The sequence below is a fragment of the Eleutherodactylus coqui genome, chromosome 10, assembly GCF_035609145.1.
Source record: "Eleutherodactylus coqui strain aEleCoq1 chromosome 10, aEleCoq1.hap1, whole genome shotgun sequence".
In the NCBI taxonomy this organism is placed as follows: Eukaryota; Metazoa; Chordata; class Amphibia; order Anura; family Eleutherodactylidae; genus Eleutherodactylus; species Eleutherodactylus coqui.
In genome coordinates this window covers 66062637-66076471 of record NC_089846.1, presented here as the reverse complement: position 1 = coordinate 66076471, position 13835 = coordinate 66062637, and the positions used below count along the sequence as shown (strand labels likewise).

The 13835-nt window shown below is 51.0% G+C and overlaps 1 protein-coding gene and 2 long non-coding RNA genes across 3 annotated transcripts in view; 2 read left to right on the top strand and 1 right to left on the bottom strand.

Annotated features, from left to right (window-relative positions):
* The first annotated feature begins 854 nt into the window (after positions 1-854).
* Positions 855-4856, top strand: LOC136580557 (uncharacterized). The gene is made up of 4 exons (XR_010786965.1): positions 855-1426; positions 2295-2402; positions 2683-2856; positions 4393-4856. It is a non-coding gene; the product is annotated as an uncharacterized lncRNA (long non-coding RNA).
* Positions 4857-6093: 1237 nt separating this feature from the next.
* On the bottom strand, positions 6094-9399 carry LOC136579767 (uncharacterized). The gene is made up of 4 exons (XR_010786911.1): positions 8891-9399; positions 8022-8129; positions 7568-7741; positions 6094-6384 (listed from the first exon to the last, which is right to left on the bottom strand). It is a non-coding gene; the product is annotated as an uncharacterized lncRNA (long non-coding RNA).
* Positions 9400-9490: 91 nt separating this feature from the next.
* Positions 9491-13835, top strand: part of SHKBP1 (SH3KBP1 binding protein 1) — a 36581-nt gene continuing 32236 nt past the window's right edge. Inside the window, exon 1 of the mRNA XM_066581203.1 lies at positions 9491-9579. Within this exon, the coding sequence (XP_066437300.1) occupies positions 9521-9579 (59 nt within the window). The 5' untranslated portion in view covers positions 9491-9520. The remainder of the gene's footprint in view (positions 9580-13835) is intronic.

Here is a 13835-nt window from a genome sequence, read left to right as displayed (position 1 = left end):
ATATATTGTTTTTTTTTTTGCCTTCCTCTGGATCAACAAGGGGGTGGGGGGGGGGGGGGGCTGAACTGGATGGACATTGTCTTTATTCAGCCTATCATACTATGTTGCTATGAGGATGAAGGGAATCCCCGCTGTGGCCATCCCCGCCGTGGCCGATCGAGGATGCTTTTAATAGGGCCGCTGCCATCCCCATTCAAAACAATGGGTGATATTGCAGAAACATAGAGCAGGCTGCGATTTGTTTCTCGTGTCACATCATGATGTCATATGGGAAAACCTCGCTCCTGCGCATGACCGCATTAAAATAAATGGGGTTCATATTTGTGCGAGATTTGTGCATCTCGGCCGTGTGAAGCCGGCCCCGGGGCTCTGCACCATTCAAATTTGCGCTGCAATCTCCTCCTCACTGCGGTCAGGCGCTCACTGATCTATCGGTTTCCATTCATGTAGCAGTTGGGTACAAACTTGAAAAACACAAAGTAACCGAAAGCTCCCTTTAAATCAAGGGGAAATTATGATGCTTAATATACTGCAATTTTTAATGCTTTTTTCCAGTTATTGTGTATTTTTACACATTAATTTCAATGAGCCGTGAAGCCACCTGACAACACATCACAATACTACGTGGAAACTATAGATAGAGATAGGAGAGCTAAACACGCCACCAAATTGCAGGACATTTTGCGTCAGAAACTCTGCGCCTGCGCAGTCTCCATGGTGACGCCGGGCGGCTCCACACACTCCTGCGCGTCGCCACTGTGAGTCCGCCTCCTCAGCTCTAATGAATGACAAGGCTGTGAGTGACAGGAGCCGCAGCCAATCAGCGGGCCGCTATCTGTAAGCCGGAGGCATATTACCAAAGGAGGCCTGAGTTCTCCTATGGGGCCGATTCAGCCAATCAGCTGGCTGGAATCGGCACCACGTGACACAGCGGCGTGCCCGCGCATTGCCGTGCACAGGATTGTGCTGCCTGAGTTCTCCTGTGCGGCCGATTCAGCCAACAGCGGCGTGCCCGCGCATTGCCGTGCACAGGATTGTGCTTTGCCCGCGCTTTCACATGCTCAGTGCCTTGCCATGCACTCGTGTGCACACAGGATTGTGCCTTGCCCGCGGTTTACATGCCACTCGTGTGTGTGCACAGACAGTTATTGATTTGGCAGGTATTTTTTGTGCTTTTTGGCAGGTATTTTTTGTGCTTTTGCCAAAGGTGATTATTTCTTTTGCGCAAGTGGATTTGCCAGCGGAAGTTTTACATCTTTTGCGCAAGTGGATTTGCCAGCGGACGTTTTACATCTTTTGCGCAAGTGGATTTGCCAGCGGACGTTTTACATCTTTTGCGCAAGTGGATTTGCCAGCGGACGTTTTACATCTTTTGCGCAAGTGGATTTGCCAGCGGACGTTTTACACAGGACTACAAAAAGCCAAGGTAAGCTGCTGCATCTGCTCATTTAATTGCGCTCTTACTTCCCCTGCGCGCATTGGCGGAGAGGCGGCCAATTCTGCATGCCGCTGCATTGTCCACGAGCGCGATCCCCAGCATGCCGCTGCATTGTCGCCGCGATCGTGAGCATGGAGCTGCATGCATTGTCGCCGCTGCATTGTCCACGAGCGCGATCCCCAGCATGCCGCTGCATTGTCGCCGCTGCATTGTCCACGAGCGCGATCCCCAGCATGCCGCTGCATTGTCTCCGCGATCCCCAGCATGCCGCTGCATGCATTGTCGCCGCTGCATTGTCCACGAGCGCGATCCCCAGCATGCCGCTGCATTGTCGCCGCGATCCCCAGCATGCCGCTGCATTGTCGCCGCGATCGTGAGCATGGAGCTGCATGCATGGTCGCCGCTGCATTGTCCACGAGCGCGATCCCCAGCATGCCGCTGCATTGTCTCCGCGATCCCCAGCATGCCGCTGCATGCATTGTCGCCGCTGCATTGTCCACGAGCGCGATCCCCAGCATGCCGCTGCATTGTCTCCGCGATCCCCAGCATGCCGCTGCATTGTCTCCGCGATCCCCAGCATGCCGCTGCATTGTCGCTGCGATCCCCAGCATGCCGCTGCATTGCTACGTGTGGAGACGCGGTTACCTGAGATTTGTGCGCTGTGCGCTGCTACGTGTGGAGACGCGGTTACCTGAGATATGTGCGCTACGCGCTGCTACGTGTGGAGACGCGGTTACCTGAGATTTGTGCGCTGCTACGTGTGGAGACAACACCCAAGATTTGTGCGCTACGTGTGGTGAGTACGTCACCTGAGATTTGCGCGACGCCACCTGACGCCACCTGTCTTTTTTTGCAGATTTGTGCGCCTTATTGCAAAATAACGTGTGGAGAGGATCCTGACGTTTGGACACGTTTCGAGAAGAATTTCGCTTCGCTCGGACACCATCTGACATCACTCGGCGAGGTAAGCTGCTGCATCTGCCCAAATGTTCATCGCGTGCATCTGCTGATATGCGCATATTTGGCGCATATTTGCAGGTGTTCGCTTGCATCTGCTTATATCCGCATACTTGGCGCATATTTGCAGGTGTTCGCTTGCATCTGCTGATATGCGCACATTTGGCGCATATTCGCAGGTGTTCGCTTGCATCTGCTGATATGCGCATATTTGCCGGTTTTCTCCTGCATCACCAGATATGTGCATTTTTGCTTGCATGTGGTGATATGCTCTCCGTTTTCCACAGGACGACTCGTGTGGAGAGGAACCTGACATTTGGCTGCGGTTTGTACAACGTACGGAACCGGAGATTGGCGTTTTAGGTGCTGATCTCACATTTGCCCCCCGCCTTTTGGAGAGGACGACTCTTCTGGAGAGGAATTTCGCTTCGCTAGGACATCACGTGACGTCACTCGGCGAGGTAAGCTGCTGCATCTGCCAAATTTTTCATTGCTTGCATCTGCTCATGTGTACATGCATGCGTGCCTGTATGCGTACATGCCTGTATGCGTACATGCATGCGTGCCTGTATGCGTACATGCCTGTATGCGTACATGCATGCATGCCTTGTGCGTGCCTGCCTGTATGCGTACATGCATGCCTTGTGCGTACAGGCACGCGTACGTGCCTGTGTGCGTACAGGCACGCGTACGTGCCTGTGTGCGTACAGGCACGCGTACGTGCCTGTGTGCGTACAGGCACGCGTACGTGCCTGTGTGCGTACAGGCACGCGTACGTGCCTGTGTGCGTACAGGCACGCGTACGTGCCTGTGTGCGTACAGGCACGCGTACGTGCCTGTGTGCGTACAGGCACGCGTACGTGCCTGTGTGCGTACAGGCACGCGTACGTGCCTGTGTGCGTACAGGCACGCGTACGTGCCTGTGTGCGTACAGGCACGCGTACGTGCCTGTGTGCGTACAGGCACGCGTACGTGCCTGTGTGCGTACAGGCACGCGTACGTGCCTGTGTGCGTACAGGCACGCGTACGTGCCTGTGTGCGTACAGGCACGCGTACGTGCCTGTGTGCGTACAGGCACGCGTACGTGCCTGTGTGCGTACAGGCACGCGTACGTGCCTGTGTGCGTACAGGCACGCGTACGTGCCTGTGTGCGTACAGGCACGCGTACGTGCCTGTGTGCGTACAGGCACGCGTACGTGCCTGTGTGCGTACAGGCACGCGTACGTGCCTGTGTGCGTACAGGCACGCGTACGTGCCTGTGTGCGTACAGGCACGCGTACGTGCCTGTGTGCGTACAGGCACGCGTACGTGCCTGTGTGCGTACAGGCACGCGTACGTGCCTGTGTGCGTACAGGCACGCGTGCCTGTGTGCGTACATGCACGCGTGCCTGTGTGCGTACCTGCACGCGTGCCTGTGTGCGTACGTGCCTTATGCGTACCTGTATGCGTACGTGCCTGTATGCGTACATGCATGCATGCCTTGTGCGTGCCTGCCTGTATGCGTACATGCATGCCATGTGCGTGCATGCATGCCTTGTGCGTGCATGCCTGCATGCACGCGTACATGCATGCGTGCCTGCATGCACGCGTACATGCGTGCGTGCGTGCATGCCTGTATGCGTACGTGCGTGCATGCCTTATGCGTACATGCATGTATGTATGTATACATGCATGTATGCTCACCCACTTACTCAGCCACCCCTTCTCTCTCACACGCACACTTGCTGTGTTAAATTCGTCTTATTGGCCGAAAAAGACATTCCATTAGATTTGAGCATTTAATTCCTTTTTTTAGCACACGTACAGGTTCCATCCCAATACTGCACCTAATCTGCACTAACTGAACAAACCTTCGGAGAAACATACCAATTGTCCAAATAAGATGTCTTTATCTATTAAAGTAGGAGTGAAGAAAAGCAGGGACAGTGCAATAACTAGGAAAACCCACGGAATTAAGCCAATTGCAGGGATAATTTTTTTTTTCTTCCTCGTTATAGGTCAGCTGATACGTTTTGGTCAGAATCTTGCACTGTGGTAACCGTTTCCGCTGCTCGCAACCACAGAGTTGAATCACCAGAGAGCCAGAAGTTCCCAGATGTTGGCTCCGGGGGACGCTTAAAAGCTGGAAATGGCCCATCACCTGCTATGGAAATCCATCATCAGGATCTGATGGAGCAGTACGATGAAGATTGTCAGGTTGCATGTGATGCTGCTCACTGTCCCTCGTTAGTCGGTTCACAGTTTATACACTAAGCTATTTATCCCCTTAGAGAACAAGCCCGTTTGCGCCTTAGTGACAGACCGAAAATTTGGAACTTTACATGTGTCACTTGACATATCATAAGTCCGTAAAGGTTTTGCATATCCAAGTGACTGACATTTTTTTCTTCCCCTTGTTGTACTTCTGTTAGGTAGTAAAAAAGGACTGTTAAAAGTTGTGTATATTTATTAAAATTGCTACTTTGCACAATTTTGAATTTTCATTTTTTCACATTGTCAAATGTCATAAAATAAGTGCAAACATCCTGTACAAATCTCTGCGAACATATAGATTTCCATCTGTTCACCTTATTCTGGATGCACGGTTTAAAACTTTTGTAAATTTATTTTTTCCATTTAGGAAACGTACAAATTTAACATTACTTTTCTGAATTTTGAGGAACACTTAGTTTTCCTCCACCAATCCAAGTTTGCAAAGGCTGCTAGGTGTCATAATTAAGGATGAGCGAGTATACTCGCTAAGGCACTACTCGTTCGAGTAATGTGCCTTAGACGAGTATCTCCCTGCTCGTCCATAAAGATTCGGGGACCGCTGCGGCTGACAGGTGAGTCGCAGGGGAGATAGAGAGAGATCTCCCCTCCGTTCCTCCCCGCTCTCCCCCGCGCCGGCCCCCGAATCTTTAAGGACGAGCAGGGAGATACTCGTTTAAGGCACATTACTCGAACGAGTAGTGCCTTAGTGAGTATACTCGCTCATCCTTAGTCATAATGATAGATACTTACAAATTACCACATTTTAAAAACTGCACCCCTTAATGTATTCTCTGAGAGGGTCAGGGGTATTTTGACCCCACATTTATTTTTAGGAATTAATGCAATTTAGGAGACCAAATAATATTTAATTTTTAGAAAAATGTCCTTTTCAAGACCTTTTTTTTTCTATATTGCACATCAAAAGGAGGATTGAACCTCCGAAATAGATACCCCTGTTTTGTCTCATGTTCACAAGTATACACATTGTGGCCCTAATGTTATGTCTGTATGCACCACTGGGCCCTAAAAGAAAGGAGTAGTCAGTGGCTTTCTGAACAGACTGTTACAATCGTGTGAGCAGATAAAGCAGAGGGCCCACACGATCGTGACCAAAGGAGTGGTAGTCTAGTAGTATACACGCACACAGGGAACACAGGAGAGTCACACAGAATCCAGGCAACCAAGCCTGTGCTACAGGGAGGATGACAGTGGCCCTACCTAAGCGGGGACATCAGCCGAGTAAGAGGGCGGCCCAGCGATCTTAAGAACTGGGCCCTAGCAGATCCGAGGAGCCACACCACAGAACAGGAGTCATACACATGCCACATAACAGACACCGCCAACTGCATCAGGAGGAGGACAGGGCACACCGCCAACTGCATCAGGAGGAGGACAGGGCACACCGCCAACTGCAACATAGTCAAAACACGACAGACTCCACCCAATTCAGATTTTATAATTTATTGCTAGTGTGGATGTTACAACAAGGTTCATTCCCTGATATAGACAAACGGCCGCTGTGTTTATAGGTCTTTTCTGTTTACTGCATTGCAGTAAAATATTGCGCAGTTTTTCTGGATCCTGCGTCATAATTCTTTTTTTTTTTTTTAAACGTATTAAAAAAAAAAGGGAGTCACTGGGAAAAAAAAGTTCATAAAAAGAAGGGTTTCAAGATTGCTGAACGTCGAGGGTCTCTTCACTGTCCGCCAGCCTTCCTGTTCTCAAGGACGTCAGATCTGCAGGAAATGACGAGAAATCAGCACAACAGTCACATCCCACCATTATTACTGATTCCTAGATCCGCTCAACCCACTTACAATGACCACTACTCCCCCAACCAGATCAGAATAATTATACATGCATGCGTCTATGCATACATGCATGCGCCCGTCCATGCATGCGCCCGTCCATGCACACATGCGTCTATGCATGCCATATGCATACGTGCATGCCCCTATGCATGCGCCTATGCATACACGCATGCGCCTATGCGCCTACACACGCATGCGCCTATGCGCCTACACACGCATGCGCCTATGCGCCTACACACGCATGCGCCTATGCGCCTACACACGCATGCGCCTATGCGCCTACACACGCATGCGCCTACACACGCATGCGCCTATGCGCCTACACACGCATGCGCCTATGCGTCTACACACGCATGCGCCTATGCGTCTACACACGCATGCGCCTATGCGCCTACACACGCATGCGCCTATGCGCCTACACACGCATGCGCCTATGCGTCTACACACGCATGCGCCTATGCGTCTACACACGCATGCGCCTATGCGTCTACACGCGCATGCGCCTATGCGTCTACACACGCATGCGCCTATGCGTCTACACACGCATGCGCCTATGCGTCTACACACGCATGCGCCTATGCGTCTACACACGCATGCGCCTATGCGTCTACACACGCATGCGCCTATGCGTCTACACACGCATGCGCCTATGCGTCTACACACGCATGCGCCTATGCGTCTACACACGCATGCGTCTATACACGCATGCGTCTATGCATACACGCGTCCATGCATGCGCCTATGCATACATGCAGGCATCTATACATGCAGGCATCTATACAGGCATGTATACAGGCATGCATGCATCTATACATACATGTATACAGTCATGCATGCATCTATACATACATGTATACAGTCATGCATGCATCTATACATACATGTATACAGTCATGCATGCATCTATACATGCATGCATCTATACATGCACGCATGCATAGATGCATTCATAAATACATGCATACATGCCTGCATGTACACACGCATGCCTGCATGTACACACGCATGCCTGCATGTACACACGCATGCCTGCATGTACACACGCATGCCTGCATGTACATATGAGCAGATGCAAGCAATGAAAAATTTGGCAGATGCAGCAGCTTACCTCGCCGAGTGACGTCACGTGATGTCCTAGCAAAGCGAAATTCCTCTCCAGAAGAGTCGTCCTCTCCAAAAGGCGGGGGGCAAATGTGAGATCAGCACCTAAAACGCCAATCTCCGGTTCCGTACGTTGTACAAACCGCAGCCAAATGTCAGGTTCCTCTCCACACGAGTCGTCCTGTGGAAAACGGAGAGCATATCACCACATGCAAGCAAAAATGCACATATCTGGTGATGCAGGAGAAAACCGGCAAATATGCGCATATCAGCAGATGCAAGCGAACACCTGCGAATATGCGCCAAATGTGCGCATATCAGCAGATGCAAGCGAACACCTGCAAATATGCGCCAAGTATGCGGATATAAGCAGATGCAAGCGAACACCTGCAAATATGCGCCAAATATGCGCATATGAGCAGATGCACGCGATGAACATTTGGGCAGATGCAGCAGCTTACCTCGCCGAGTGATGTCAGATGGTGTCCGAGCGAAGCGAAATTCTTCTCGAAACGTGTCCAAACGTCAGGATCCTCTCCACACGTTATTTTGCAATAAGGCGCACAAATCTGCAAAAAAAGACAGGTGGCGTCGCGCAAATCTCAGGTGACGTACTCACCACACGTAGCGCACAAATCTTGGGTGTTGTCTCCACACGTAGCAGCGCACAAATCTCAGGTAACCGCGTCTCCACACGTAGCAGCGCACAGCGCACAAATCTCAGGTAACCGCGTCTCCACACGTAGCAGCGCACAGCGCACAAATCTCAGGTAACCGCGTCTCCACACGTAGCAATGCAGCGGCATGCTGGGGATCGCGGAGACAATGCAGCGGCATGCTGGGGATCGCGCTCGTGGACAATGCAGCGGCGACCATGCATGCAGCTCCATGCTCACGATCGCGGCGACAATGCAGCGGCATGCTGGGGATCGCGGCGACAATGCAGCGGCATGCTGGGGATCGCGCTCGTGGACAATGCAGCGGCGACAATGCATGCAGCGGCATGCTGGGGATCGCGGAGACAATGCAGCGGCATGCTGGGGATCGCGCTCGTGGACAATGCAGCGGCGACAATGCAGCGGCATGCTGGGGATCGCGCTCGTGGACAATGCAGCGGCGACAATGCATGCAGCGGCATGCTGGGGATCGCGGAGACAATGCAGCGGCATGCTGGGGATCGCGCTCGTGGACAATGCAGCGGCGACAATGCAGCGGCATGCTGGGGATCGCGCTCGTGGACAATGCAGCGGCATGCAGAATTGGCCGCCTCTCCGCCAATGCGCGCAGGGGAAGTAAGAGCGCAATTAAATGAGCAGATGCAGCAGCTTACCTTGGCTTTTTGTAGTCCTGTGTAAAACGTCCGCTGGCAAATCCACTTGCGCAAAAGATGTAAAACGTCCGCTGGCAAATCCACTTGCGCAAAAGATGTAAAACGTCCGCTGGCAAATCCACTTGCGCAAAAGATGTAAAACTTCCGCTGGCAAATCCACTTGCGCAAAAGAAATAATCACCTTTGGCAAAAGCACAAAAAATACCTGCCAAAAAGCACAAAAAATACCTGCCAAAAAGCACAAAAAATACCTGCCAAAACAATAACTGTCTGTGCACACACACGAGTGGCATGTAAACCGCGGGCAAGGCACAATCCTGTGTGCACACGAGTGCATGGCAAGGCACTGAGCATGTGAAAGCGCGGGCAAAGCACAATCCTGTGCACGGCAATGCGCGGGCACGCCGCTGTTGGCTGAATCGGCCGCACAGGAGAACTCAGGCAGCACAATCCTGTGCACGGCAATGCGCGGGCACGCCGCTGTGTCACGTGGTGCCGATTCCAGCCAGCTGATTGGCTGAATCGGCCCCATAGGAGAACTCAGGCCTCCTTTGGTAATATGCAAGCCGGAGCTGCCGGTGTTGCCGGAAGTATGGCGGTGTCTGTGTGAGGGGACGTGGAGAGGGAGACATGGCGGTGCCGGGAGGCCGGAATGGGGATGTCATACACCTGAATGTAGGGGGGAAGAGGTGAGTTCTGAGGGGCTGCTGGGAGAAGACGTGGCGGAGTGATATGTAGGTGACTGTGATGGACTGCGGAGGGATCATGGAGCTGGAGGAGAGTCATGTGACTGCTCCGGGTTATGTCATATCTTTATTTATATTTTTGCTGTATTTCTGCCCTCGCTCTCTCCCCGGAGCGTCTCCGGCCGCGTCGCACTTCGCTGTCTTCACGTGCAGTACAGATTTTTTTTTGTGTGTGACTCTAGCTCTTTCCACGTAATCCGCGTCCGTCCGCTGTGTCGTCTGCCCCTCCGTGATCCGCACTGAAACGGAGCGCGCTGCGATTTTATTTCCGCATCCAAAGATCGTCAAATTAAATGCGCCTGCTTTTAATTCAGCTGAGGACGCTGATGCCTCACGCGGATCCCGCGATTCAGATCCGCCCGTGGAGACACTGCGGATTTAAATTCTGCACCACGTCTCAATTTCCTCGCGGGTTTTGTGCAGATTTTTTCCAACGTCTGGATAGAATTTTAAAAATCTCATCCGTTTTGCCGCTACTATAAATGTCGCAGATTCTCCGCACAGAAAACTAGCGGCAAATCCTCCCAGCGCGAACGTGTGCGAAGCGTGCGTTTACACGTGTATTCACAGCAAAATCCATTACATCAAAATAAGCTGTGGATCGGCATCTTGGCCGTGCCCACCCTTCATCCCCGCGGCTCCCGCAGTCGTGCCAGACTACATATATGGACAGCCACAAGCTGACTGGCGCAGTGTGGCAGCAGTCACATGGCTCTCTCCTGGCATCATGCCCCCTAGCATCTGAGTTGTGATGCCAGGAGAATGCCACATGCTAGCCATTCATAAACAAAGCCTGGGCGGAGTGCAGCTCGCTGCGGGTACAGATGGGTGAAGGCGGCTGCTTTTATTGTTTTAACACATTTGAAGCAATTTAAAAAAAAAAAATTGTCCGTACTCGGCCCCCCTTTAACCCCTAAGAGACCGCAGTACGCCTTCTCACCGACTGCACTAATGAGCTTTAAACCTGTACATACTTCTTTATAAGGCAGCGGCTTGGCTGACTACTGACAGCCAGGCTCCTGCTCTAACAGCCAGCAGCAGAGAAACCTCAGATCCTGGCAGTTTAACCCCTTACATGCTACAATCATTAGCAACTGCAGCATGTAAGCAGATGACAGGGGGAGAGGGCTCCTTTTCTTACCCACAGACATCCCGCAATGCGATCACAAAGTACCAATGGGCTCCCGTGACAGCCGGAAGCCTGACAAGGACTTCAGTGTCTGCAATGTAACTCGGCCTACTAGGCCCTGCCTCCTGCAAAGTCTAAAGGCCCATTTACATGGGACGAGTGTCGGGCAAACGATGCCTGACGCTCGATCCTGTGTTTTCTCGCTCCCGTGCTCCTGCACAGGAGCTAGCAGAGCAGGCTGGTTCACGGAGTAGCCAGCAGGGGGCGGGCAGTGTAGGAGATTTCTCTCGTCTCGCCCCCTCCATTCATATAACACAGCCACTGTTCATTACTGAACAGCCGCTGTTTAAACTGCACGGTGAGCGATGAGCTGATCGTTTATGCAGTATGAAAGATCAGCGATGAGCTCATCATGCAGTTTAAACAGCGGCTGTTCAGTAGTGAACAGTGGCTGTGTTATGTGAGTGGTGGGGGAGCGAGAGGAGGGAAATCTCCTGCCCTGCCTCCCTGCTGGTCGCTCTGTAACCGAGCCTGCTCTGCTAGCTCCTGTGCAGGAACACGGGAGAGAGGAAACACAGGGACGAGTGTTAGGCATCGTTTGCCCGACACTCGCTTTGTGTAAATGGGCCTTTATAGGATGCTGTCATCGGCTTGGTAGACTGCACTACATAAGTAATGCAGTGCAGTATTGTAGTAATCTATCAGTCGCATCTTCATGTCTCCTTCAGAGACTAAAAGATTGTGTCAAAATAATGCAATGAAGTTTAAGGCCGGGCCACACGGGCGTATGGTTGCCTCATACTACACCGGCAGTGGCATTGCCTTACACAGTTCTGATCACATTAGCGTGACGGAATTGCGTTCTACACGAGTGCAAAAAAGAAAGCAACTTGTTCTATTGTCATTGTGTATACACGATATCGAGCCCATTGTTGTATATACACGTGCCCATGCACAAGAACATTGCATTAAATATAAACAAAAGCAGGTGTACTGTGCATGACAGGATGTGCGAATACGCTTTCACGTGCAGTACAATTCTGCCGCAGTACGCCAGGTCACCGCCGGCTCCGGAGCGGTAGAACGCTGCGTGACCCCCGCTTTTACACTCGCAGCAGTGTGAGCCCCGCCTAATTTTAAAGGAGAAAAATTCAGCTTCATATTTATATTTTTCCTTGCAAATAAAAAAACCCAAAAAAGCCCATAATCGACATTACGGCGTTTACCGACGCAACGGAAATATTGTATTTATCCGTCCAGTGAAGGCTGTAAAAATAATGTTAATAAGTAATGCCAGAATTGTTAGCTTTTTTTTGTTCATCTCCCAAAAAACCGTACAACTCGGTATCGTAGTAATTGCGCTGATCCATCATTTTAGTTTTACCGAATGGTCATGGCAGTAAAAACAAAGTGCAACAACCTGTAATAAAAGCTGTACAACACATCCTATGCCCCCCGGAGTGCTGCCGCTACATGATGCAACTCGCCCCTCTATGGCTGCGTCAGCGTGTGATCCTGTATGCGGCTGTATAGATGGTGGCGCTCTTCTGCCCCAGTGGCATCGGGGATGACGTGGAGAGACTGCCAGCCTGTCCCCTTTCCCATGCATGTGCCAGCTGGAGGTAGTGGTGCGTTTGCCCGGCGCTCACAGAACAATGTGAAGAGTTGGCCACAGTCCCGCCATTGTTCAGGCCTTTTCCATAAATACATTTAGGCGGAGAGACTTGTCTCAGGAAGTTGTACAAAACCCCCATTTATACTACTAAAATCTACCCCTCCGCCCAACTAATAAAGCCTCCGCCTACTCGTAAATCTCCTTCCCTAATGGATGCAGTGATGTGAGCTACATGAATACTGTAAGTTACCATTAGAGAAGGAGATGCAGATCCAAAATATTTCATCATCTTCTCATCTTACTCCAGGGGTCCAAGAAACAAAGAGATAGGGGGCAAAGCCCAGGATCTAGGTGGCCATTGGACCTACAAATTGGCTACTTGCATCAGGCCACTAAAAAAAATACCAGGCCTGCTCCTGGGATTGCATTCGCGAGTCATCCATGCTGTTACATGGAGCGGAAAAATAAGAAGTTGTGCGTTCTTTTCCTTCTCTAACCTATAAAGCGATCACCCCCGCCCCCCATACACATTAGATGGTCAGCCGCTTCTGCAGAAATCGGCAGGCTCAGCCAATACACATCTGTGTATGGCCGGGTGTCTTCACTGATAACAGTTGATTGCTGGTAGTCCCCCTAGGGAGCCACCACCATGTACATTTACCGCATGTGCCGAAAATACTCATGATGGGTCCAGAGACTCAAACTCCACAGCCCTGGAGGAGGAACATCCGCTGGACTACCGAGTTATACAACGTTTATTGAAAGTTTAGCTATACTTTTAATTAATCCTGTCGTCCTGTTCTCTCTAGCGGCTCTGAGAGGAGTGCAGACATGCCTACTGCCCAGCGCTGCCGCCCACTGCCCAGCACCTTCCGCCGGTCTGTAGAGGCGGAGCTTCACTACTGAGCATGTGCAGAGAGTGCAGCACAGATTCATCTCAGCTAAGGCCGCTCTCACACAGGTGCTTTTTACCGTGATTAACGCAGCATTTTGAACGCCGTGGTAATCGCAGTATAACGCTGCACTGGATGGCACTTTCCAGCGTTGTGATTTTTGAGCGCTGTCTGCTCTATTTTTTGGGGCATTTAGTGCACCTCATCACCCAACACAACGATGGGGGGCGCTATAACACGCTGTTGAAGCTTCGAACAAAAACGAAAGTAAAATCATTGCAAAGCGCTGCAATTGCTGGCACTTTGCTGCGTCCATGTGTGGGAGAACCCTTAGCGCCTTGAAGGAGCAGCATGAGGATACTTCATCTGATGGAGAGGAAGGGCAATAACTGACTTTTTTTTTTTATTAATAGGGGCTTAGATGACTAAAACATATATTTATAGGACATTTCAAAACTTTCCTAAATTCCTTTGAAAGGAAATGCGACGAATTCTGAATTCAATGAATTATACCATATTTATAATATATTTATTTTTTATAAGCCGGAGTTGAGACTTTTCT